Here is a 27374-nt window from a genome sequence, read left to right as displayed (position 1 = left end):
ACAGTTTGGAAAGGATTCTATCAGAAATGGATAATATTAAAACAAAAGAGCTGATGCTGAGATGGTGAACCTGGGTCCCCTCAGTTCCCTTGTCCAGACTGTTTACCTAGCCTTGGATGCACTCCTTTTTTTCTCCTAGAACGTCTTTCTTTTTCTTCCTTTCAGGCGCAACACAAATGCCACCTCTTCCAGGAACCCCTCCACATGGTCCAGGCGGAAGTAATCTCTTCCTCCTCTGCCCTCCCATAGCATCTCCTTGTGGCTTGGCTTTGCATGGGTCACCAGGCCGGGTTGTTTACACGGCTGCTTTTGCACTAAATTATGCGCACCTAGAGACCAGGGGCCGTGACCGTGACGGTGTACCTACACAGCACCTGGTACAGCGGTAGGCGCGGAGTCGGTGCTCAGTAAGCGCTCGCTGAGTTGAATCAATTTTCCGGAAAAATCCCTCAGGGCAAGATCTCTTGCTCGAGGCGCGGATGAATGATTCAAGGGTGGTTTTTTGCATTCTTTACCTTATAGTCACGGCGCGCCTAGTATCCAGCTGTCCGGCACATACCTGTGGAATTGAAACGCACCTCCGCCGCCCGCCGCCAGCGTGCGGGACCAGCCCGAAGGGGGCAGGTTTCCCCTGCGCGTCCGCACGCCAGCCTGGGAGCTGGGGTGGGGGGGGCGCCTGGGTCGTGCTCGGCCGCAGGGGGCGGGGTTCGGAGGGAACTCGGCCCGCTTGCCCGCCCCCTCCTCCGCGCGGCGGAAGCCCCGCCCCCGGCCGCGCGCTCGCGCAGGCGGCGCGTGCCCGCCCCCCGCCCTGCGCCCTCGCGCCCTCGCGCCCTCGCGCCGGGGGCGGGCTTGCTGCGCGTGCCGGGCGGGGAAACTGCGCGAGCCGGGCGCCTGAGAACGTTCCCCGCGGGGGCGGCTCCGGGGCCTGAGCGGGCGCCGCCGCCACCTCAGCCGCCGGGGCCGGGCCGGAGGAGGCGGAGGAGGCTGCGGCCGCCCGAGACCCTCTCGACGTCCCCAGCTCCGGCCGGGAAGTGAGTGAGGTGGGGGTTCGCGGCGCCGGCCGCGGGCTGCAGGAGAGGAGCAGGGTGCTGGAGCCTCGCGCCCGCGAGGAGCGGGAAGGAGCCCGCGCAGCGCCAGGACCTCGGGAGCCTGCGGGGGTGCAGGGCCGGGAGCGGCAGGGCTGGGGCTCCGGGACCCGGGGCCGCTGCACCGCGCGCGCTGCGGGGGGAGACGGTGCCGCGCGCCCGGCCCTGGAGGGGCGAGCGGAGGGGATGGAGCGGAGCCCCGGGCCGGGGAGGGGAGGTCTCCGGGGTCCCGAGCGCACCGTGGCCGCAGGGCGCGGGGCCGGGGTGCGAGCGCCGGGCTGATGCTGCTGAAGCCCGGCTCGCTGGGAGGAGGCTGTGCGTTAGGTGCTGTAAGGGGCGAAGGAGGCAGGTCCTGGCAGAGGGCAGGTGAGGCAGTTAGGCCCTGGCAGAGGGAAGGGAATGTATTTCAGATCACCCCCAAACACTGTTTGCCGAGGCTCCTAACAGTGAACCTGTGCACCGAGGTCACCTTTGAAAGGAAGGTGTCCTGCGAGGAGGGAGGATGGAGCTAACAAATGCTTGCTGTTAAATTCCTGTGCCAGGCCTTGGGATTAGGAAGACCTTCCAGCATTTCTAGCAGACGTTTATTGATTAAGCTACTTTGGGTTAGAGAACCGTGGTCAGCACTGGGGCCACAAAATAGTGTAAAACACAACCGTAATTTGCTATTTAGGTGCTAACAATTTGGTAGTGAAGGTATGCGTGTAGAATACAAAGTGGCATTGAATTTCGCCTCATACTTCATTCACTTTAGGTCTTTTCCCATAAATTGCTTGGTTTGGGGATAAAGCAGAAGAGTCAGAGGAGCTTGTGGGGGAAATTTGGGAGAGTTTTGAAGGCAGTTCTGCTTAACATTTAAAGGGGGAGAAGGGAAGAAGAAATTTGGAAAGAGGAAGTTCCCTTCCTTCCCTCCTCGAATTAAGCTCCGTGACTATCACTGCTAAATCCTCAATGACAAGAACAGTGCCTGGCCCAGCAGTCAGGCAAAAAATAGTTACTGCATGAATGAATGAACCAAGCAAGGTTTTGCTGTATTTTACACGCAGCAGTATTAATTATTTTGGTATTAGGGATGGCTGATGGACTTCCTCTGTTCCTGAAATATTCTTTCTTTTCTTCTCCTTTTTCTTCTTCTTCTTTTTTTTTTTTTTTTCTTGTCATGTAAGGTAACCCAGGTTTCTAGGTCTGGGAATTTAAAGCAATGGCCAGGGTAATGGAGTGGTGATGTTTTGGGACCACCCTGCCACATCTTTATTGCATATTGGCCATCAGGAGCTTACTTCTTGGGACATTGCTTCAAATCATCCAATTCTGGTCCTTCTCTTTTCTATCACTCGAGGAAGAAGAGTACTTTTGTCTAGGTAACATTTTTTTTCTCTTTTATCCGGGTTCTTGGATCTTCCATCTGCAGTAAGAGACTGTATCTCTGCTCTAAGGGCTGCAATTCTACCTGTGGTCTGCCATGGTTGGATTTCTGGGCTCTCTAGCTCCCAGCTGCTGTTTCAGTGCCCGGGGTTGCAGTGCCTGTTGGATTACTTTGTCTGCCAAATTAAAACTTGACCTTTTATGAGTTCTATGAGGATTTTTATCATACATAAGTGGAATTACCTTTGGAGAGGGTTACGTAGCTGAAGTTGTGCTAGCAAGGTTTTTGAGTGTTCCCTATGCATGAAGACAGATTTTCCACTAAAACCAATAGAATGCCGTTACCTTTTATTTTATGACTTTTTTTTCTTTTATTTTATGACTTTAATAGAAATCTTTTAAGGGCGCTCGTGTCCACTTATAAAAAACAAGGGTAATATATGTATTTTTAAAGATTTTTTTTTTTTTTTATTTGAGAGAGAGAGTGAGAGAGAGCACAAGAGGGCGTAAGGTCAGAGGGAGAAGAAGACTCCCTGCCAAGTAGGGAGCCCATGCGGGGACTCGATCCCGGAACTCTGGGATCGTGACCTGAGCCGAAGGCAGTCGCTTAACCAACTGAGCCACTCAGGCACCCAAAAAACAAGGGTAATATTAATCCAGATTTGGTCTCGTTCTGTAAGCCTTGAAGAACTAAGTTCATTTCTCTTTTGTTTCAGAGTACAACCAGCAGGAGTCCATCAGTTCTTGTTTTGGGGTACCCTAGTCCTGTAATTTTGGGTGCCTTATTCCAGGTTCTCCCAGTGATATTATAATATATCCATATGTTTATATTTCTTTTAAAATCAACTTTATGGATGTGCAGTTGACATACAATAAAATACTCAAATGTCTGAGTTTTGAAAAATATATGTACTTTGTAACCACTATCCCAATCAGGATGTAGAAATTTTGGGGCGCCAGTCATTAAGCGTCTGCCTTTGGCTCAGGTCATGGTCCCAGGGTCCCGGGATCGAGCCCCACATCGGGCTCCCTGCTCAGCGGGAAGCCTGCTTCTCCCTCTCCCACTCCCCCTGCTTGTGTTCCCTCTCTCGCTGTGTCTCTCTCTGTCAAATAAATAAATAAAATCTTAAAAAAAAAAAGAAATTTACATCATCCCAGAAAATTCCCTCATGCTGATTTATAGTCTATCCCCTCTCATTTACTTCTAGTTATACAAGCATCAGGGCTGTGGTGTCTAGTTGTGCAGGATGTATATTGCCCACCTTTAGGGGGTACCATTCCTAGCAGAATCCCTGCAGATGTACCTCCTGGGGTTGTCTCATGCACAGTCTGTGGGGCTGTGTACTGCAGCTCTGCAAATGGCTCATGAACACACACTTATAAAATACTCAAATAGTACAGACTGAATAAATGCCCCCTTGGTCCACTCCCTTTTCTACTGAAATTGCAGTTATCAGTTTGTTGTTATCCTTCCAGACCTTTGCATTTTCATCTGTATATAGGTAATACCGAAAAAACAGAATTTCCCTCCACCCTTAAGTTATTGATGTGATACTGCACATTGTTCTGCAACATTTTTTCCCCCTTACCAAAATGTCTGAGATCTTTCCATGTTGGAACATAGGTATCTACCTGATTTTTCTTGACTACTACATGATCTCTTATGTGGTATGTGCATTGTACTATAGTTTATTTAACCGTCTCCTCATTAAAGGCCATTTAAGCTCTTTACCGTTTCAGACATTGTTGCAGTGAATGAAAGAAGTAGAATTGCAAAGGGGGTGCACATTTTAAATTTTAATTCAGGGAGATTAACCATGGAACTTGTGGATCTGGTTCATTTTTTTTTTTTTTTAATACTAGGTAATGTTCAATTGTGTATACTTAAATCCCCTTTTTCATTCTTCATTCACTGAGGGACAGACAGTTGTGTTACTTTGGATGCTAATTCTTTGATGGATATATGTGTTGCAGATGCATCCTGCTAGTTGAGGCTTGCCTTTCCCCTTGGTTAGCAGTGTCTTTGTATGCAAGTTTAAAATTTTAATGTGTATTTATGAAAAAATTTCCCTTAAATTAAAAAAAAAGGTTGTGTCAAGTCTAGTTTTTTGCTTTTGTTTCTGTTTTTAAAGATTTATTTATTTGAGAGAGAGAGCAAGCACGAGCTGGGGCAGAGGGAGAGGGAGATGGACAAGGACAAGCCGACTCCCCGCTGAGCAGGGAGCCTGACGTGGGACTCAATGCCAGGATCCCAAGATCATGACCTGAGCCGAAGTCAGACGCTTAACCAACTGAGCTACCCAGGTGCCCCTGTGTGTGTCTGGTTCAAGTAAATTTTCTCTACCCCAGTGTATGAATTATATATTTCTATATTTTCTTCCAAACTGAAAAAGGGGGTGCTTGGTTGGCTCAGTTGGAAGAGTGTGCCACTCTTGATCTGGGGTTGTGAGTTTGAGTACCACAGTGGGTGTAGAGATTGCTTAAATAAATAGAACTTAAAAAATTTTAAATTAAAAAAAGTTTTGCTTTCCATGTGGAATTTCTATGTGGTGTAATGAAGAGAAACTTTTTTTCCCCAATTCGATAATGAAGAGAGACTTTTTTTTCCACTTCAGATAACCAGTTTTTCAGCACCTTTTCTCATTTTTTTAAATTGTAAAATATACATGACAACAGTTTATCATTTTAGCCCTTTGTAAGTGTACATTTGTGGCATTAAGTACCTTCATATAACAATATGTTATATTGTAACCATCAATATGTTATATTGTAACCAACAATATGTTATAGTGTAACCATCACTACTGTCCATGTCCGGAACTTTTTCGTCTTCCCCACCTGAAACTCTGTACCCACTAAACACCGATTCCTTATTTTCACCTCCCTTCAGCCCCTGGCAACCACCATTCTGCTTTCTGTCTCTATGAATGTGACTACTCCAGGTACCTCATGTAAGTGGAATCATACAATATTTGTCCTTTTGTCTGGCTTATTTCACTTAGCATGTCTTTGGAGTTCATGTATATTGTAGCATGTGTCGGGATTTCCTTCCTTTTTTAAGGCTAAATACTCTTCCATTTTATGTATATACACATTTGTTTATTCATCTATCAGTGGACACAGATTGTTTCTACCTTTTGCCTATTGTGAATACTGCTGTTATGAACATGGTGTTCAAGTCCCTGTTTTCAGTTCTTTTGTGTATATACGCGGAAGTGGAACTGTCCATGATATTTTTTTTTAAAGATTTTTGTTTATTTATTTCAGAGAGAGAGAGCACAACCAGGGGGAGCAGGAAAGGGAGAAGCAGACTCCCCACCGAGCAGAGAGCCTGACACAGGGCTCGATCCCAGGACCCCGGGATCATGACCCAAGCCAAAGGCAGACGCCCAACCCACTGAACCACCCAGGCACCCCATCCATGATATTTAAAAAAAAAATTATGTACATGACTGAATATGACCAAAATGGATAGATAGTAGAGAGTATGTACCCCTTCTTCTCCACCTGCAGTTTCTCCTGTTATTAACATCTTGTTTTAGTGTAGTACCTTTGTTATAACTGATGAATCAATGTTGATACATTATTATTAATTTAAGTTCATAGTATATATTAGGCTTCTCTTTGTGTCCTTTGTGTTTTGTGGATTTTGACAAATGCAAAATGTCATGCATCATTAATGTCAGCACATGACATTTCATGTAATGTCATTGCACTATCATCAAAATAATTTCATTGCCCTAAAAATCCCGTGTTCCATCTACGCATTCCTTCCTCCCTCCTCCTGAGCTCCTGATAACTTCTGATTATTTTACTGTGTCTATAGTTTTGCCTTTTCCAGAATGACATACAGTTGGAAATCATACGGTATTGTAGTCTTTCAGACTGTTCTCTTTCACTTAGCAATATGCATTTAAAGTTCCTCTATGTCGTTTCTTGGCTTGATTGTTTGTTTGTTTGTTTGTTTCTTCTTTTAAATTCTAGTTAACATACAGTTCAATATTGGTTTCAGGAGTAGAGTTCAGTGGTTCATCACTTACATAGAGCACCCAGTGCTCATTATGGCAAGTGCCCTCCCTAATACCCATGCCCCCTCTTTCCCATCCCCCACACACCTCCCTCCATCAACCCTCAGTTTGTTCTCTGTAGTTAAGAGTATCTCATGATTTGTTTCCCTCGCTCTCTTCCCCTCCGCCGTATGTTCATCCATTTTGTTTCTTAAATTCCACATGAGTGAAATCATATGGTACTCGTCTTTCTCTGACTGACTTCGCTTAGCATAATACACTCTAACTCCATCCATGTCATTGCAAATGGCAAGATTTCATTCTTTTTGATGGCTGAGTGGTATTCCAATATATATAACACATCTTTATCCATTCATCAGTCGATGGACATTCGGGCTCTTTCCATAGTTTGGCTATTATTGATAATGCTGCTATAAACATCGGGGTAACTTATTTCTTTTTATTGTTAAATAATATTCCAGTACCATTCACCTATTGAAGGACATCTTGGTCACTTCCAGTTTTGGGCAATTATGAGTGAAATGTCTAAATATTCATGTTCAGGTTTTTGTTTGGACACAGGTTTTCAACTCTTTTCAGTAAATACATAGGAGCATTTTTGCTGGATTGCATGATAAGAGTTTAGCTTTATAAGAAACTGCCTAACTGCCTTCCGAAGTGGCTGTACAATTTTGCATTCCCAATAATTAAAGAAATGTATATCCTCGCACCCTAAATGTACTTAAAAAATAAGTCTTTGTCAGACTGTTCTCTAAAATGAAACTTTATCTGGAATGAATTCTTATTCTAATTGTTGCTTTTGTTGGCCATCTTTCTTAGCATTATATTTCTTTATGTCTTTTGAAGTTTTGTTTACAGACTCATTCGAGTGTGAGTGCTTTTGATTTTGTTTTCCTTATTTCTGTGCTCACCCTTCTCTGTGAGATATATCAGGTGTTCCCATTGTCTTTTTGGACCATAGTCAAGAAGTCAGGTATAATAATGGTGGGTCAGGGGTCCTACTCTTTGAGATAATTGGGTCTATTTTAGATCGATTCACAGAGTATGTGAATGTCTTGGTTCAGTTCCTGGTCATGAGGCTGTGTTTTTATCTTCCCACTTTTCTAGGCCTAGAGCATTACATAAACCGTAGCTCTAGGCAGAGACTGGCAGCAGTATTTTGTAGCTTCCTTTCAGCTCCAGCTTCATCCTTGGCTTTAAGCGGTGAGTCTGGCTCAGATGTCTCCTGTTTCTCCACCTCCTTTATTTTGTCACTGTTGCCCTGCAGAAGGTATGCACCTGCTTCTGGACTCAGCATCCAGCAAGACTGTAGCTTCAGTCCTGCTTACATTTTTGTGTATCTGTTTTGTTTCTGATCCAGATGGAGTTTTATCTTGTTTTTGAGCCTGCTTAAGTCATTAAAAAGAAAATATATATATATATATTTATTTTTAAGTCATCTCTATACCCACCGTGGAGCTTGAACTTAACAACCCTGAGATCAAGAGTCACATACTCTACCGACTGAGCCAGCCAGGCACCCCAAGTTATTTAAAAATATATTTAAAAAATATTTTATCTATTGCTGTGTATTTGGAGTGGAGGGGATGCATCAAAGTGTTTACTTACTGGGCTATTTTGATTAGAAGATTTAATTGACCAGGCTTCTTTCTAATCTCCACACCACCCTCCAGTACAAAAATTGAATAGCAGAGATGATAATGGGCATTTTTAGCTTTTTCCTGAATGAGAATGCTTCCGGTGTTTCACTATTAGATATGATACTTACTGAAGGTTTCTGGTAGATTTCTTTTGTCAGTTTATGGAAGTTTTCATCTGTTCTTGGTTTGTATTTTTTTTTTTAAGTTTTATTTATTTAAGTAATCTCTACACCCCCGTGGGGCTTGAACTCACAACCCTGAGATCAAGAGTTGTATGCTCCTCGACTGAGCCAGCCAGGCGTCCTGGCTTGTGTGTGCGTGTTTTTTTTTGTTTTTCTTTTAAAGCTTTTATTTATTTATTTATTTGAGAGAGAGAGAGAGAGAGTACATGAGCAGGGGCAGAAGCAGAGGGAGAAGCAGACTCCCCACTGAGCAGGGAGCCTGATGCGGGGCTCAATCCCAGGACCTTGGGATCATGACCTGAGCTGAAGGCAGACACTTAACCAACTAAGCCACCCAGGTGCCCCTGGTTTATATTTTTATTGGGTGTTGAATTTTTTTTTTTTGGCATTTGTTGAAATTATCATTGTTTTCTCTTTAATATGTTAAGAGTAGGACAGACAACTTTCTGAGTTGCAGATAACTGAGAGAAACATATATTGTATATGATTTACTTGATAATGCATTTTTTTCACAAAAAATGAATCTTTAGAAAACTCAACTTTGATCTTGAATTTTTGTGTATTAACATTATAAATAAGCTAATAACAGAACTAAAATGCTATAATAATTAGGTCTGGGCTAAATATTCTTTTTTTTTTGAGGATTTTATTTATTTATTTGATGGAGAGAGACAGCGAGAGAGGGAGCACAAGCAGGGGGAGTGGGAGAGGGAGAAGTGGGCTAAATATTCTTGTAACTAAGCTTCACTATAATGAAATAGTCCTCAGTTAAAACAATTTTTGGGGGGTACCTGGGTGGCTCAGTCTGCCTTCAGCTCAGGTCATGATCCCAGGGTCCTGGGATGGAGCCACACATCGGGCTCCCTGCTCCGTGGGAAGCCTGCTTCTTCCTCTCCCTCTCCCCCTGCTTGTGTTCCCTCTCTCGCTGTGTCTCTCTCCATCAAATAAATAAATAAACTCTTTAAAAACACAACAACAATTTTTGGGTAACTTCTGGGACTCTACAAGGATTTGTTCAGCCCCTAACCATTCCCACTTCTTCCTGGCTTCTTTTTGTAGACTCTTTACTCCCTCCTTTTAACTTTTCTCTCTGCTCTGTCTCCTCTTGCCAGAGAGAGACTTTCTTCTGCGAGTAATAATGTTATTTATTGTGAGGCTATAGTGTATCAGGTGCTTTTCATAGATAAGGACTATTCTTTAATCTTTATAAGTTTGGAAGCTAGGTATGGTATCTCAAGTATATGGGTGAGGAAACTGAGCTCAGAGAAGTTATAACTTCTTTAGGGCTATACAGCTAATCAGTGACCCTGCTAGTATTTGAACCCGGGGCAGACTTCAGAGTCCTTTCTACATGCTGTCTTTAAAAGAAGACTGTCATTCCAGTTCAACTTGAGTTTTGTGTTTTGGCCTACCTACATGATTCCTGAGCATGGTGATAGGACCACTTTGTGTCTCCAGTATGTTTTCTTTAAGAGACTTTTTTTTTTCTTCAAGATTTTATTTATTTATTTATTTGACAGAGAGAGAGAGAGAGAGACAGCGAGAGAGGGAACACAAGCAGGGGGAGTGGGAGAGGGAGAAGCAGACTGCCCGCTGAGCAGGGAGCCGGACGTGGGGCTTGATCCCAGGACCCTGGGATCATGAACTGAGCTGAAGGCAGACGCTTAACAACTGAGCCACCCAGGCGCGCTGAGACTTTTTCTTTAGTCAGATACTTCATTACTTCTTCCCAGTCTGATGTTTTACATCTTCTTGAGAGATTTCTTATAATGACTAAATCTTTCTTAAAGAAACATAGAATGAAAAGTGTCATGGTTAAGCATGTGGGCTCTGGAGTAAACTGTTTTGGTTGGACCTTGAGTTTATTTTAATTTTCTGGACGTTATGAAACATTGACTTTCAAAAAGACTTGGAGAATAAAAATAGTGCTACCTGTGTACATACTGCTCAAGAAACCAGGCTCCTTTTAAGCTTGAACCCTGACATAACTCCTACCCAATTGTATTCTCTTCCCCTTTTGAGGGAACTATGTTCTGAATTCAATGCTTTTCATTCCTATACATATTTTCATATTTTTATTACATAAATAGCCCTGAAACATATATTATTTTGCATTTAAAAAACTTTATATTAACAGTATTAATTATTTTTTTTGTAACTTGTTTTTTTTCCCCCTCTCAGTGTCGTGAGACTCATCTATAGGTATACGTAGCTGTTCTGCTTTCATCTTGGCAGAATAGGATTCTGTTTTTGGACTATGTCACAGTTTACTTTTATATTTTCCTGTGGATTGGCAGTTCGTTTGTTCTGGGTTTCTTTTTTTTTTTTTGCTATTACAAATAATGCTGCAATGAATATTCTTGTCACATATCCTTGTGCACACATGCGTATCTTTTAGAGCATGTACCTGGGAGTAAAACACTGGCTCATGTGCCATGCACATCTTCAGCTTCAGCAGGTATTACTCAGTTCCATTCTGAAGTGGTTTTACCAGTTGACATTTGCGCCAGTGGTGTGCGGCTTCTGTTGCTTCCCTGCTTTCTAATTTTTGCAAATCTGCTGGATGAACAATATAATCTTATTTTGGCTTTTAATATAGCTTTTTCTGATTACTAGTGAGATTGAACATTGCTCGATGTTTTTATTGGCTCTTTAGATTTCCTCTTCTGTGATTTGCTTGTTTTCATCATTTACCTTTTTTTTCTGTTGCACTTTTTCATATTGGTTTATAATTTTTACTACATTTTATACTAATATAGAATGGTGGTATAATGGACCAAGAGTTAGGGGTTCTGGGTTTCTATTTCCAGTTCTTTCTTGTGAAGTATAACTGTCACCTGAGACAAGACATTTATCTGGATGCTCAAAATTTGGGGTCTGCGTTAGGTCATTTCTAAGCCCTCCCATTCTGATTCTCCATTGCTTTGTTTTGGCTTTTTAGCTCATAAGCATTACTACAAATGTGTTAGCTGAAATTAAAGATATGAGAACACAGAGAAGGAGTTGTTAATATCTTTCTATGTGAAGGCTGCACACTGCTATTAATTAATTATTTTAAGATTTTATTTTTAAGTAATCTCCACACCCAGTGTGGGGCTTGAACTCACTACCCCTGAGATCAGGAGTCCCGCATGCTTTACCACTTGAGCCAGGCAGGCACCGTTGCACACTGCTGTTTAATTGGTTTTCTTTTCTTTTCATTAATTCCAAAGTCATTTGAAAAAGTCATTCTTAATATCTGTCTAAAAAAAGTCTTCAGGGGGGCGCCTGGGTGGCTCAGTCAGTTAAGCGTCTGCCTTCGGCTTGGTCATGATCCCAGGGTCCTGGGATCGAGTCCCGCATCAGGCTCCTTGCTTGGCAGGGTGCCTACTTCTCCCTCTGCCTGCCGCTCTTCCTGCTTTGTGCTCTCTCTGACAAATAAATAAAATCTTAAAAAAAAAAATCTCTAGGAACAAGGTTAACTATAGAAATAACTAGCAAGGATATGTTTTCTGAAATACGACTGAAAACTAGAGCTTTGCATGTCCTTTCAGGAGTGTACCTTTTATTGTTCATATGCTTTTAGTATTTCCTAATTAGGTAAGTAGTTTAGAATCTTTGTTTAGAGCTAAAATTTCCTCTTATTAACTAAGCAACCCATAGCAGGTTTTGGGAAAAACTAGGAGGTTTGTCTTTAGCACACTAGAGGCACCTGTTTCTTCTTTCAGTGGCTTGCCTTCTGTTACATTCTTTCTCTGATTCTTTGGGCACATTGCATTTTTATCTCCTTACCTCCTTTCCCTTTTGTTAGAACCTTTTCTCTATTCCAAATTTAAAGTGTTGCAGATGATTGATAACAAAGTATTTACTCTTCTTCCAAGTCTATATCTGTATACCATATTTTTTTTAAGTCTATTTTATTTTTTTTAGTAACCTCTACACCCAAATTGGGGCTCAAGCTCATGACCCCAAAATCAGGAGTTGCATGTTCTTCCAGCTGAGCCAGCCAGGTGCCCTAATATTTCTATACCTTTAAATAAATCAGAAGAATTGTAAATTAGGAAAGAGTCTTGCCTATAGGATTCTAGTCTATGCATCATCCAAGAGGGTAGTTACACAATAACATCAATAATAATGATAATAATAATAGGAGTTAATATTTATTAGGCTCTTATTTTGTGCCAGGCATTGTGCTAAATGCTTTACATAATTTATTAATAGTTACCACAGCCCTATGAGGTGATTATATCAGCTATTCGAAGCTCTTTGTAGTAGTGGAGTGAAGTTTTGAATGTTTTTTTATTGGAACCTAGAGAACTTTTTCAGATTTGTAAAAAAGAAAATCTTAGGGTTTCACAAACATTTACTTTCTCTGGCTTTTTTTTTTTTTTTTTTTTAATCTAAAGGAGAAGAGAAAAGAAGTGGTAGAGGAAGGATAGTTGAGAATTTTCCTGAAATAAGCAAGGAAGTTAGTTCTCTTTCAGGGAAGTTTGACTAGTTACAGTAAATACTAATTAGTGACAATCTCTCTTATCTCTGACTTCTTTTTTTTAAGTTTTTTAAAAAGATTTTATTTATTTATTAGAGAGAGAGAGAGACAGGGAGACAGGGAACACAAGCAGGGGGAGTGGGAGAGGGAGAAGCAGGCTTCCCGTGGAGAAGGGAGCCCGATGCAGGGCTCGATCCTAGGACCCCGGGATCATGACCTGAGTGGAAGGCAGATGCTTAACAACTGAGCCACCTGGGCGCCCCTCTTTTTTTTTTTTAAGATTTTATTTATTTGTTTGACACAGAGAGAGAGAGACAGCGAGAGAGGGAACACAAGCAGTGGGAGACGGAGAAGCAGGCTTCCTGAGGGGCAGGGAGCCTGACGTGGGGCTCGATCCCAAGACCCTGGGATCATGACCTGGGCCGAAGGCAGATGCTCAATGACTGAGCCACCCAGGCGCCCCTTATCTCTGACTTCTTAAATAAATGGGCATCCAGAGAAAAACTGATAGTTTTGCTGGGAGACAGTGAATTTGCTCAAGAAGTTTTGTTACATGGATGCTTTGAAGTAACTGAGAGCTGGAAGTGTTAAGACATTAATAAAATGATTCAAGGGAAATGAAGGCTATTTAACACGTAGGTGTAGTACAGAGATATTCTGGAAACATTTCTAGAGCCTGCTCTCTTTCCAGTAGTCTTTTCCTTTAGTCTTTCCTGCTTGCAGACTTAGTCCGGCTCTGGAGCATATTGCTTTCTAGATAGGACTAACAAGGGTCCAGACATTTTGTTGCACTAGTCTCCAGACTTCATTTAACTGCAACATGAAGTCTAAACCAGCAACACGTCTTGTGGACCTGTATTTTCCTCACTCCTCATGTTTGCCCTGGAGGGGGCGATGTGGTGCAGCAGAAGGAGAGTAGGCTTTAGAGTCAAATGGGTTGGTTGCCTAACTCCACAAATACCAACTTCGTAACCTTAGGCCAAGTTAACTAACCACGTAGGCTCTAAATTTCCTCATCTAATTCTGCCACCCATGTTACTCATTTGTTCCTCAAACCTAGCACAGTCCCATTTTCTCATTCTGGGGTGGTTGTTTTTTTATTTTTAATTAAAAAAATTTTTTTTGTAAAGAGCAGTGTTTTCTAGAGTGGGAGATGCATGCAAAATGATCCTCCAGGTAGGGTATAACAAAATATGGGCAATTAACTTTTATGAATATTTTGTCCATAGGTTGACACTTTAGTCCATCTCTATGGTGATATACATCGGGTTTGGTAAGCTAAGTAACCTGAGGGGGGTACTGGGGACATCACAGCCTGGAGGGGCCTGTCATGTGAGCCTCTTTACTTGTTGGCTTACATTCTGTTTGGACATATTAAAGTCCATCTCTGCCTGGCTTAGTGGTCTTTCAGATCATATTATCTGATTTCAATTAGATGAACCTTGCTAAATAGACAAAGGCCTTAAAGGATTCCTGTAAAGAAATTGCACGTTGAAGTTTCAGATTCAGCTGAAGATTGAAGTAATAATGCAAGGACACAGGAACAACAAGAAAAACGCAGAGATGATACTTTTATTTATATTATAAGCTTGTCAGTCTAATGTAATGTGTAGAACAATGATGTAAGTGGATTGAAGAGGAATCTGTAAAAAATTGTTAAATATTATTTGATATATGGGTTCATATGCACTGTTGAGTATATTATATCTTGAGATATTCACTAATGATAGTATGAAGTTACTGTTATCAGTTGAGATATTTTAAAACTAAGCATTTGGTATATGAAGACAAACTTATTGAAAATTTTCAGTGATTATAGTCATGAGCTGATTAATCTAGTACATTAAAAATTATTAGTGATACATTTTTAGAAGATTCTTTGGAGATTTTTTACTTTAGGAGTAAAAGATAAAAAGCCATAAATCTTTGCTCTTCCTGTTTTGGTAAAAGTGGCTGAAATACCATATAGACAAATCAGTAGCTTTAGTTTGGTGACTAAAATGCATTCTTTGTTGGGATACTCACAGAAGACATTGCTAAAGATCGAAGTAATAAATATTATATCAGATTTGGAGTTTGCAAGAGTTCGTGTACATTTGGATAAATGTACAGAGCTTGTGGTATTTGATATACTCCATTTCAATAATAAATCATATGGAGTCCTGCCTCCCCAACCTCCACCCTCTAAAGAAAAGATTTATCAGAGAATATACTCCAAGTAAATGACTTAACATTTTATTATGAGATAGGACCTATAAAGTGTAAAGAATAATACAGGGTGCCCAGAACCCAGTCTAATAAATAAAACATAGCTAAATAGAGTTGGTGTCCCTCTGCAGTCACATCATTCTGCTTTTATCTCCAGAGGTATTCACTCTTCTGAACTTGGTGATGCATGCTTCATGTGCACTTGGAAAGAATTTGTATTTTGCCATTATCGGGTGGGACGTTCGATAAGTATCAGTTAGATCTAGTTGGCTGATGGTGTTGTTCAGTCCTTCATATTCATCTTGACTTTCTACTTGTATTGATCATAGAGGAGAATTGAAGTCTTCAAGTGGAAGTGTGGATTTATCCATTTCTCCTTGCAGTTCTATCAATTTTTGCTTAGTGTATTTTGAGGCACTGTGGTTAGGTATGTAGACATTTAGGATTGTTATGTCTTCTCAGGGAATTCTATATGTTACAGACCCAATAGTATAATGTTATAGATATTGTTTTATGTAGTTGCTTTTTATTTTGAAGATTTTATTAATTTAATTAATAAATTAATTTAATAAATTAATTTATTTATTAGAGAGAGAGTGACATGAGAGTGCAAGCCAGGCAGGGGGGTGGTCAAAGAGGGATGGAGAGGGATAAGCAGACTCCACGCTGAAGGTGGAGCCACATTGGGGGGGGCCGCTCTGTCCTACACCCTGAGATCATCGACTGAGCCACCTAGGCGCCCCTAAAGATTTTATTTTTAAGTAATCTCTATGCCCATCATGGGGCTTGAACTCACAACCCCAAGATCAAGAGTCGCATGCTCCACTGACTGAGCCAGCCAGCCAGGCACCCCTATGCAACTGCTTTTAATTTATTTTTTTTTAAGATGTTGTTTGTTTATTTGACAGAGAGAGACAGGGAGAGAGGGAACACAAGCAGGGGGAGTGGGAGAGGGAGAAGCAGGCTTCCCACTGAGCAGGGAGCCCGATGCAGGGCCTGATCCCAGGACCCTGGGGTCATGACCTGAGCCGAAGGCAGATGCTTAATGACTGAGCCACCCAGGCACCCCTGCAATTGCTTTTTAAATCAGTTAAGAGAATAAAGGAAAAGAAATATGTGATTGTTCTGTCTTTAAAAAAAAAACTTTTTAAGAACAGTTTTAGATTTACTGACAAATTAAACAGTAATAGGGAGTACCTGTATGTACCTCTTGCCTGTTCCGTCTCATTAACATCTTACATTAGTGTGGTTCATTTGTTACAATTAAGGAACCAGTGATGATGTGTTATTATTAACTAAAGTCCATGTTTTATTCAGATTTCTGTAGTGTTTCCTCATGACATTTTTCTGTTCCAGAATCCTGTTCAGGATACCACATTATAATTAGTTGCCACGTCTCCTTAGACTTCTCTCGGCTTTATCAGTTTCTTAGGCTTTTCTCATCAAGTTTTTGATAAAACTTGACAGATTTGAAGAGTGCTGGTTAGGTATTTTGGTATATTTTCCCTCAATTGAGATTTGCCTACTGTTTTTCTCATGGTTAGACTGGGTTTATGGGTTTTGGGGCAGAAGACCCTAGAAGTAAAATGCCATTTTCATCACATCATGTCAGAGGTACATCCTATCTACATAATTAGTCACTGTTGACCTCGATCACCTGGCTGAGTTCATGTTTGTCAGATTTCTCCACTGCCAGGGTATTTGTCCCTCTCCCTTTTCCTCTTTGGAAGGAAGTCACTGTGTGCAGCTCACACTTAAGGAGCGGGGGGTTATGCTCCACTTTCTTTTTTTTTTTTAATATTTATTTATTTGACAGAGAGAGACACAGAGAGAGAAGGGAGCACAAGCAGGGGGAGTGGGAGAGGGAGAAGCAGGCTTCCCGCAGAGCAGGGAGCCCGATGCGGGGCTCGATCCCAGGACCCCGGGATCATGACCTGAGCCGAAGGCAGACGCCCAACGACTGAGCCACCCAGGCGCCCCTATGCTCCACTTTCTTTAGGGCAAAGTATCTACATAAATAATCTGGAATTCTCCTGCCTAGGATATTTGTCAATTCTTCATTTGTTAATTTATTCACTCATTTATATTAGTATCAACTTAAGGATATCTAATACTCTTTAATGTTGTTGCTGAAATTGTTCCAACTTTGGCCATTGAGAACTTTCAGTTGGCTTCTGTATTCCTTTGATACACTCCTGTCATATGTTTTTTTTCCCCTGCCAGAACTTATTTATTTTCTTTTTTTTTAAGATTTTATTTATTTATTTGACAGAGAGATATAGAGAGAGCACAAGTAGGCAGAGCAGCAGGCAGAGAAAGAAAGCCAAAAGACAAAGCAACTAGAAACAGCAAAAATATAATGAAATCTAGGTCCTAGAGAAAAAAACAAGACTTGCAGGGCGCCTGGGTGGCTCAGTTGGTTAAGCGTCTGTCTTTCTTCCTGTTTAAATTTTTTTTCTCTTGGGGGTAAATTGTTAAGTAACCATCATGTGTGTTAAAGCCTACTTGGTAATACGTCAATGATTTAGGAAAGGATTGGTCTTAATTATCAAAATTTTAGTTGTAGAATGTTAAGGAATGCATTTAGATTTTAAATTTTCTTTAGGTTATATTTAAAACTAAACTTTGCCAGGTACCTTGTTTTAATGGACATGTAATATGTGTAGTTATCATTTAATTTGTGATTCTAATATATTTGAGACTGTGCTATATAAATCACTCCATGATTTACAACAGTTTAATCTCCTTAGGGAAATTGTTTGGCTTATGCTCTTTGTCTAGATATTTTTTCTTCACAGAATAAGGCAAAATTCAGCTGCAGTTATCACAGATTTTGCATCAGTAGGGTCTGTGCAATGGGCTTATTTGTTTTTTTAGCTTTTTGGATGTGGAGATTTGGCAGTGTGCATCTAAAAGCAATGATTATGTAAGATGTTTAGTGAAAGGGTGGGATTTGACTCTACCACGACTCTACCACTTCTGAGTTGTGCCCTCAAGCAAGTTAGTGTTCTTTTCCAGGCTGTTTCCTAATCTATAGAATGGAGATAATAATAATGATACCAGTATCTAGGGTTGTTGGAAGGATTAAATGAGGTAGCACATGGAAAGAGTTTTAACAGTGACTGGCATAGCCTATGTCTGTCAAACTATTACTGTGTGCTAAAAAATTTATCTCTAGTAGTTCTTTGAGTTTGGGGATGAATACTTTCTTTGTTTAATATGAAAATAGAAGATTTTATTTATGTCTTTTATGTATAAGCTAATAACTATTATGTTCTTTAGTCTTTCATTATAATTATTTTCTAAATTATATTTAGTACCATGTTTATCTGGGTAAAACAGTAGGGATATGGGAAGCTGTGTCCCAACCAATCCAGGACTCCACAGAGAAAATAATCATAGTTAGAAAGAAGACATAGCCCCATATTTTCAGCACAGGAAGCAAGTGTACGAGCTCATTTAATTATTGACTTTATAATATTATAGAAGCTATCAAGTAAATAAAGGGACTGGTTTTTCTTTTTCTATATCGGGCTTCCACTTTATTTTTACTAATTGTCTCTTAAATGTGCATCTACGGCTTGGTTTTCTGTACCTCTTCATAACAGAATGATAAGCACTTGGTTGAATTGTCAAATTGCAGTGGTTTATTGTATCTTTCTTTGTTTCTAGGATGATTGAGGAAAGTGGGAACAAGCGGAAGACCATGGCGGAGAAAAGGCAGCTGTTCATAGAAATGCGTGAGTCCTGAGTGCTTCTGGATTCCTTGTCTGTATGTGTGGGGATGCCTTTTTTTTTTTTTTCCCCTGATGAAGTCACAGCTTTAAGCATTAGCATGTTCCAATTTTTTTTTTTTAAGATTTGTTCATTTTAGAAAGAGGCAGAAAGAGAGAGTATGAGTGGGCCGAGGGGCAGAGAGAGAGGGGTAGGGAGGGAATCTCAAGCAGACTCCCTGCTGAGCACGAAGCCTAACCCGGGGCTCCATCTCATGACCTGGAGATCATGACGGAGGCTGGAGACAATAGTTGGATGCTTAATCGACTGAGCCACCCAGGTGCCTCACAAATTAGCATGTCCCAAGCTTAGGTAGGGAAGAAAGGGAGTTAAAGAATCATGGAGTTGACGGACCTCAAGCCAGAGCATATATTATAATTGAGTTGACTTGAATTGCTTTCTTCAGCAAGATCGTTAATACTAAGGCAGAAATGTTACCTAGAATATCTGTGAGTTTAAGATTTATTTTTAAGTAATCTCTGCAACCAATGTGGGTCTCAAATTTACAGTGCTGAGATCAAGAGTCACCTGCTCTGCTGACTCAGCCAGTCAGGTGCCCCAAGGCACACCAGTCAGTTTAGATCTCTTGCTGTAACTCCCTTGTTACCATGAGCTTGCAGGTAATGAGAAATAATTAATACATTGTATAAGTTACCTTTTACTAGATACAGATTCTAAGGTGTAGAGGACTACGTGTTAGGACAACACTTAAAGCTATAGGAATAATTAAAAGCACAAATGTAGGGGCACCTGAGTGGCTCAGTCGTTAAGCGTCTGCCTTCAGCTCAGGTCATGATCCCAGGGTCCTGGGATTGAGCCCCGCATCGGGCTCCCAGCTCCGCGGGAAGCCTGCTTCTGCCTCTCCCACTCCCTCTGCTTGTGTTCCTTCTCTTGCTGTGTCTCTCTCTGTCAAATAAATAAATAAAATCTTTAAAAAAAAAAAAAGAATGAACCCTCATGTAAACTACAAACTTTGGGTGTTACAATTTGTCAACACAGGCCCATCAGTTGTAGCAAATGTACCCTCTGGTGGGGGGTGTTGTTAATGGGGGAAGTTGTGCATGTGTGCTATGGGAACTTGCTGTTCTTGCCTCTTAGTTTTACTGTGAACCTAAAACTGCTCTAAAAAAGTGAAGTCTTTAAAAAAAAAAAAGATGGATAGACCTACGATAAGTAAAAATCTATTAATGACCCACTGTGGCACAGAAATTAAGTCAAGTCACCTAAGGTTATACAGCCAAGATGCAAACAGAAAGATCAGTAGATTCAAAATTTCCATAAAATCAACCCAAAACCTAGATGGTAGAACCCTATGATAAGGCTGACAAAAGATGATTTTTACATCCATAGAAGGTAATAATGCTGGAGATCTGGGGGGATGTTGGAAAGGAGAGAGCATGGCTTTTAGCAGCAGGCACCACTGTCAGCAATGCAATTCTTCCCATGAAGAAAGAGGGGAGACAAGAAGCCATACTCACCAAAGATCTCCAAAACAGTCCATATCCTTGAGTTTGTTACAGAGAAAGGCCACTTGTCTGAGCTCTATGTTTCAGAATGATGACATTCACTAAGCAGCAAACCCAAATCTTCACAGAATACCTTTCTACTCCAAAGATCTACCCTAGTTGTGCTCCCTTGCATGCTCATGTTTATTTACTGAAGGCACCCCAGGCACTTCTTAGTATCAGGATTTATTGTTTATCTACTTGGTTTCCTTATTTTGTCTGTTTCCCCTCACCAAAATGTAAGCAGTATGCGAGAAGTCAGGGACTATGTTCTGTTTTCCCCTTAACCCTGGCACCTACAACAGTGCCTGGAACATAATAGATTTTCAATAAATGTGTTAAAAAATTAATGAAAAGATGACCCCTATGCTGAGCCTTAATGGTGAGCAGGTGCAACAAGGCAGATGAAGGTGAGCCCAACTGCAGGAGCAAAGCCAATTCAGTACTGCTGGGAAATGACACACATGGTGGGTGATGGCAACTGGCAACCTGAGAACTGAGGATAAAAGAGACCAGGAGGGCTTGCCTGCGGGAGGGCTTGCCTGGTGTGCCTAGGAGCTCAGGCTTTCTTGGGAGAGTGACGAGGAGCAACTAAAGGGATTTAAGAAGGAAGTAACACAGATTTATACAGTTCACTCCATACAGCATCACCGATCACAGATTTGAAAGGGTTGACCGTGGAAGAAGGGATCCAAAACAGATTGCTTTAGTTCAGAAAAGTAACAATGATAAAATATTAATCAAAACTAACCACGTTAAATACCTACTACTCTGGGTCCAGCACTGTGCTAAGTGCCTAAGTGACATTATCCCATTTAATCTTCACAATCATTCTATGAAGTAGATACTATTCCCATTTTATGGACAAGGAAACTGTGGCACAGAGATTAAGTCAAGTCACCTAAGGTTATACAGCCAAGATCCAAATACAGGCAGTGTGACGTTAGAGCCTGGATTCAAAGCCACTGTGGTACGAAGAACAGATCATCCAGGACTCCCTTATGAGGTAAAACTCAGCTGCATTTTGTGATTTCTTTGGAGGTGGAAGGTGAGGTAGAGGGAAGTTACTGCAAGGTTTCTGGCTCGGATGACTAGCAATCAGAGACTCAGAACTACAAAACTCCTAAAAGATCATCCAGACTGACTACACGAGTCACCCAGGCACCCCGAGGGTTCATTCCTGATGTTGTACATTCTTTGGGACTGTATTATTTTTAAAGAAAGACAGTTTGGACTATTATTTTTGCAACTCTTTTTTTTTTTTTAAGATTTTATTTATTTATTTGAGAGAGAGAGAGAGAGCATGAGCCAGGGAGAGGGGCAGAGGGAGAGGGACAAGCAGACTCCCTGCTGAGCACAGAGCCTGATGCAGGGCTCGTTCCCAGAACCCTGAGATCATGACTGGAGCCAAAATCAAGAGTTGGACGCTCAACTGACTGTGTCACCCAGGCGCCCTCTCAGATATTATATTGAAGAATAGGGAGGATAGCGGTCATCCTTGCCTTGTTTTTGACTTGATAGAAGTAATATTTTGCTATTAAAATGACATTTGTTGTAGGTTTTGTGTTGTTTTATCAGGTTAGGGAACTACTTCTAGGTTCTAATTTACCAAGAGTTTTTACTCTTACTTTCTTTAAATCATGAATGAGTATTGAATTTTATCAGATGTTTTCTGTTTCTCTTGAGATGAATATATTTCTCCTTTACTCTGTAAATATAGTGCTAGGGCTGACAGTCTTTTCCTTAAAGGGTCAGAAAGTAAATATTTTAGGATTAGCAGGCTATATGATGAGTTCTCTGTCACAGTGACCCAACTTTGCTGTATAACATGAAAACAGTCATAATGATTTGATAATTTAGTTAGGTTGTAATTTTTCATGTTGTGTGACCTTTACTATTATTCCTTTCTATAATATTCTTAAGCCTTTCTGTTTTTAGACAGTATGTTTAAATGCCCTACTATTCTTTCTATGCTTAGTATTTTCTCTTATAGACTCTAAGTGCCATGAGAATAAGGATCACATCTATTTATGTTGGTAGCCCCAGTAGCTTGATAAATATTTATTGAAAGAAGAGTGGAATAAATTACAAAGAAGTAATTTGGTAGCTTACGATTCTTATATGGTATAAAATCACTAAGAAAAATGAAAGGTGGTAAGTTAGAACAGTAGTTCTTAACTCTGGTGCTAAACTATAGGTGAAACTACAAAATGTCTGATGCCAGGCCTCCCGGCTCAGATTCTGATTTTATTTTTTCTTTTCCAAAATTTTGTCAGTTTTATTGGACTTTTCAAGGAACTTTGGCTTTGTTGATCCTTTCCATGTATCTTTGTTTCTGCCTCATTATTTTGTGCTATTGTGTTTATTACTTTCTTCTTTTTACTTCAGGCGATTCTATTGTTCTTTTTCCAACTTCTTATGTTGAGTAACTCAAGCCATTTATTTTCAGACTTTTTTCCTCTCTTATGTAAGCACTTAAGAACTTCTTTCCTGTGATTTTCTATTTTTGCATTCCATGTGTTCCGATAGATGCCATTTTCATGATCACTTCTCTGTGGTTTCTAACTTCTCTTAGGAATAATTAGAAGTACCCTTTTAAATTTGCAAATAAATGACTTTTAATTAAAAAAATATTTAGCTTAATTGAGATGTGGGTCAGGGAATGAAGGCTGTTCTAGAATCTTTGAATTTGGTGATATTTTTTGTTATATGTTTTTGTAAATATTCCATGTGTGCTTGAAAATAATGTGTCTGATTTCTTCATTATTTAGATTTAATTTGTTACATGTTTTACTCAGACCTTTTTTGTCCCTGCTGATTTGACCCCCTAATTACTGAAAGTTGTAAAGAAATCTCTGCTTTGATCATGGACTTTAATTTTTTACCCCTTAGTTCTGACAATGATTTGAAGCTTTTGTTCTCAGATGGACATGTATTAAAATATTACGTCTACCTAGGAAATTGAATGTTTTGTCATTATGTAGGTATACTCTTTTTCTAGTGATGCTTTTTGCTGTGAAGTTTATTTTGTTGTTATTAATAGAGCTGTACCGGTTTTCTTTTGGTTAGTATGCCTTGTACAGTATCTTTTCATTCTTTTAAAAAACTTTCCATTTCCTTATGGTTTTTTTTTTTAAGATTCATTTATTTATTTTGGTGGGGGTGGTGGAGGGGCAGAGGGAGAGAGAGAATCCTAAGCAGACTTCACGCTGGGCGTGGAGCCCAACATGGGGCTTGATCCCATGACCCTGAGATCATGACCTGAGCCGAAATCAAGAGTCAGATGCTTAAGTGACTGAGCCCCCCAGGCGCCCCTGTATCTTTATGTTTTGTGTGTATCTCCTGTAAGCGGTGTAAGCTAGATTATTTAACAACAACTATTGTGACTGGCGGTCTTTGCTTTTTCACTGAAGAATTTATCCTGTTTAATTTTTTTTTTGTGAATACAGATATATTTCTCTTTTTCTTCCATCTTGTTTTGTGCTTCAGCTGTGTCCTTTCTCTGTTGTTTTTTCTTCCTTTCTTGCCTTCCTTAGATGAATTGAGCTTCTTCCTTCCATTCCACTTTTCCATCTTCTTGGTGGTGGGTTGTATATTCTTTTTCTATTCTTTTTGTGACTACCCTACAAATTCTAACATCAATTAAAATGAAGTCCAGAGCTTATCAATATTTATAACTTTATTCAAAGCAATACAGGAATATTAGATAGTTTTAGAGCACCTCCTTCATGAAATATATGCTATTTTTAGTATTATCTTTTTTAACACCACAAATTAGACTTTATAATTCTTTTGTATGGTCAGTTTTTCTTTTGTCTAACCTATTTGATGACCACTTTCTTTGTTTTAAAAATTTAAGTCTAAATCTAGGTGGAGCCAGTCATGTGTCCCTAACATTTCCTTTTGTGGGATTTTTTTTTTCTTTTGTTTCTAGTTCACCCACTGACAGAGTCACCATTCTGTGGTCTGTACCTTCCTCTCTGTTGGGACCTCTGGCTTCATCTCTGGTCCCCAGGGTTTCTAATCATACTGACAAGAAAAAAACAAGGAAGTCATTTATGTTTATTTTTGTTACTTATTCAGACTCTTACTCTCTTGAAAAATTTTGCTTATTAAAAATTGTTGTAGGGGCACCTGGGTGGCTGTCATTAAAGTGTCTGCCTTCGGCTGAGGTCATGATCCCAGGGTCCTGGGATCGAGCCCCGCATCAGGCTCCCTGCTCTGCTGGAAGCCTGCTTCCTCTCCCACTCCCCCTGCTTGTGTTCCCTCTCTCGCTGTATCTCTGTCAAATAAATAAATAAAAATCTTTATTAAAAAAAATGGTTGTAAGGGTTTCAGACAGTTCAGAAATGTTACTATCCTTACATTTACTAGGTTGTTATGTCTTCTCCTCTTTCTCTTTCTCTTCTCTTCATCTCGTTAGTTAAATGCCTTTTTAACAAAATATACTTCCTTACCCCTTCTGTGGGTGTGCCGAGCACCTCTACCAAATCCTGGGGCTCCCTAGAATGCAGTTTGGAATCCTGTGTTCTAGCTGAAGAAGGCTACATGCATCAACATGTTTATACAGGGAGAAGAGTTGCTTTCCCCACTACTTTTATCATCTCCTTGTATTAGCTTTTCCAAAATTGTATAGTTTGTGTAATATTTTGACTTTACTTGGTATATTTTTGGGGGAAAGCAGATCAGTCTTTTATACCAGCAACAAAGAACTTTGTAATTTTCAGTTATTTATTCATTCAATAAATATTTCAGGTGTTAGTTTTATTATGTCCTTTTGAGCATATAGTAGCAAACAACACAACAACAAAATGGTCTCTGCCTTCATGAAACTTATTTTCCTGAAATTGGAAATAAGGTATGATAGGGCAGTTGGAGCCATGATTGGGGAAGCGTGGGGGGTCCAGGAAGGGATCTGGGAGGAAGCGATGTCTAGGCTGAGTCAGTTCAGTGATGTGATGAAGAAAGGGCTGGAGCAGTAAGTAGCACTTACAAAGGCTCAGATGAGACAGCTGGGCATGTTTGGGTAATTATATGTAGCCCGTACTGATTGGAGTTGGGTGTGAGGTAAATTTGAGAGTTGCACGAGCCAGACCTTGTAGCCGAGTTGGGTAGTTATGTGTTTTTGAAACCTAGCTTGATTACAGGACTCTCTGGAATGAAGATTCCAGGTTCCTGTCCGGGTCGCTCTGATACAAGCTTCTGATACAAGCAGATACAATAAAACCCTTCCATTTGACTCTTTGCTTTCCTTGGGATTTGGTTATACTATAGAAGTTGATATCCTATTCTCATGAATGAGGAGAGTCATAATGTAGAAAGAAGGGTTAATCCTTTCTCATCCTTTCCCTGTACCTCTTGGGTACTCAGTATTTTTAGATTGTCTCCTGTCCATCCAGGAGCTTCACTGGGCTCTCCACCTGTGGCTAGAGTTCTGCCTGTGTGTTTAGTTAGGACCCTTTATACCATTCCTTGATAAGCTTGAAATATACTGTATGACATTAGTATTAAAGTGACATTTCAGTGTATTTCTTATAATGAATTCTCAGAATGAATGATAATAGAGTGAAGAGTCATCTTTTCTAGTCCACAGTATCCAAAGGGATAACATAATCGTTTTAGTTTCTTCACTGGGGGCTTTCTGTTCTCTTTTTTATGTGCCAAACTACCATATTTTCTGATCAGGAAATCAACATGACGCTTACGTAAGGGAAATTTTTGTAAAAAAAGTGAAGGCTATTCTTAGAGCAGTGTCTGAGGATTTTCCTTATAGAAACGAGGAAAGATGACTGTTTCAGAAGAAGGTAAATGTATGAGAAAAATGACAAAGAGTAATACTTGATTCTTGAATAGCACCTAGAACTTCAGGGGCTGGAGCTTGTTGGGTTTCCCATTTTCCTCAGCTAGTTCCCTTTGGACTTGTGTGATATTTGCCCTATTTCATTCTTCATCTGAAGAGAGTGAGTTCTATACCATATGCACTGACGTTTTCCTGTCATTACTTCTCCACTAGCAAACATGGCCCAATAAATGTCCTGCAGTCTGATTGATCAGATTAGTACTCTTTCTGTTTGGTTAGTTGGGGATGGACTTCCCTTTCCCAGCTGCTTACCATTGATTTCCTAGTATTTACCATAGAAGTGGTATAGAAGGAAAGATTCACTGCGGTTATGAGGGTTCTCCATCAGGATTTTTGTCAGGCTGGCAGACGGGATAAGGTAGGCAAAACTGCTGCCATGGAGTGGTCACACAGAAAGTGCACCTAACTCTTCCTGACCCCTTTTGTTTTCTCAGAAGGCCTGGTTGACATGTGATATATGGCCCGTGCACACGCTGTGGAATAGTCACTTCCCAGCATCGAGAAATTCAGTGGTAAATCCCGTTGAACATCTGTTGTTTGTACTTTTTTCAGGTGCTCAGAATTTTGATGTCATACGACTATCAACTTATAGAACAGCTTGCAAATTACGATTTGTACAAAAACGATGCAACCGTAAGTCATTTCAGCTAATTTCTGTGATAGCTGGATAGTGCACTCAGTAATAGAAAATAAAAGGTTTTAGTATCTTTTAGCATATTGTAATGTTAATTGAATTATTTTTGTCTTCAGTGTTTATTAAAATGTAAGTTTTGTCATGGAAAGAACTTGTCATTTACTCTGTGTGTCCCTCAAAATGTTTACAAAATTCAATAATGTAACTGCTTTTGAGGCTGGCATAGTATTAATACACTTTAAATGAGAGAATTGATTTCTCCTTCTCACCTGTTTTAAATAACTTTTATACAAAATTAATATGATAATCAGATTCTGGAAGAAAAAAACATTAATGTGCTGATAGAGGTGTAATAAGTTAATTTTCTTGATTAAAATGAATACAACCTGAATCAGCCTTTTCTATAAGTAATCACTATGAGAATTGCTACTTATAAGTAAATAAAATATGTTTGTGTGTGTGTGTGTGTGTGTGTGTGTGTGTATATAGGCCTATATATATATATATATACACACACACACACAGACACATAAAATCTTTTTTCTCTTAATTTCCATGAAGATAAACTAACTTATGACAGAATTATTGTACTTTTCTCGTGTGTGTGTGTGTGTGTGTGTGTGTG

The 27374-nt window shown here is 40.2% G+C and overlaps 2 protein-coding genes across 11 annotated transcripts in view; one reads left to right on the top strand and one right to left on the bottom strand.

Moving 5' to 3' along the window:
* Window positions 1-522: 522 nt before the first annotated feature.
* On the bottom strand, window positions 523-1823 carry LOC113938377 (basic salivary proline-rich protein 1-like). The gene is made up of 2 exons (XM_027623823.1): window positions 1767-1823; window positions 523-1467 (listed from the first exon to the last, which is right to left on the bottom strand). Exons 1-2 carry the CDS (start codon window positions 1821-1823, stop codon window positions 523-525), a joined length of 1002 nt encoding a protein of 333 aa, XP_027479624.1.
* Window positions 829-27374, top strand: part of DTNB (dystrobrevin beta) — a 217641-nt gene continuing 191095 nt past the window's right edge. For 4 of the 10 annotated variants that reach the window (XR_003524810.2, XR_003524807.2, XM_027623160.2 and 1 more), the window contains exons 1-4: window positions 831-1031; window positions 2252-2446; window positions 18649-18716; window positions 26668-26748. Coding sequence is in view for 5 of the 10 variants with exons in the window: in XM_027623160.2 (XP_027478961.2) it covers window positions 2310-2446; window positions 18649-18716; window positions 26668-26748 (286 nt within the window). In the remaining 5 variants the exon portion in view is untranslated. Of the gene's footprint in view, window positions 1032-2251; window positions 2447-18648; window positions 18717-26667; window positions 26749-27374 lie in introns of all 10 variants that reach the window. The other 6 variants (XM_027623159.2, XM_027623158.2, XR_003524809.2 and 3 more) reach the window with 4 other exon arrangements.

Source organism: Zalophus californianus, chromosome 8 (genome assembly GCF_009762305.2).
Source record: "Zalophus californianus isolate mZalCal1 chromosome 8, mZalCal1.pri.v2, whole genome shotgun sequence".
Classification (NCBI taxonomy): Eukaryota; Metazoa; Chordata; class Mammalia; order Carnivora; family Otariidae; genus Zalophus; species Zalophus californianus.
The sequence above is the reverse complement of the archived record's forward strand: the minus strand, read 5'-3'. Positions and strand labels throughout refer to the sequence as shown.

Excerpts from the sequence above, each read along its gene's own strand:
- LOC113938377 (XM_027623823.1), bottom strand. The coding sequence starts at position 1,823 with ATGAGGCGAAATTCAATGCCACTTTGTATTCTACACGCATACCTTCAC. Across the intron at positions 1,468-1,766 it reads CATACCTTCACTACCAAATT|GGCCTAACTGCCTCACCTGC; the intron begins GTTAGCACCTAA and ends TCCCTCTGCCAG.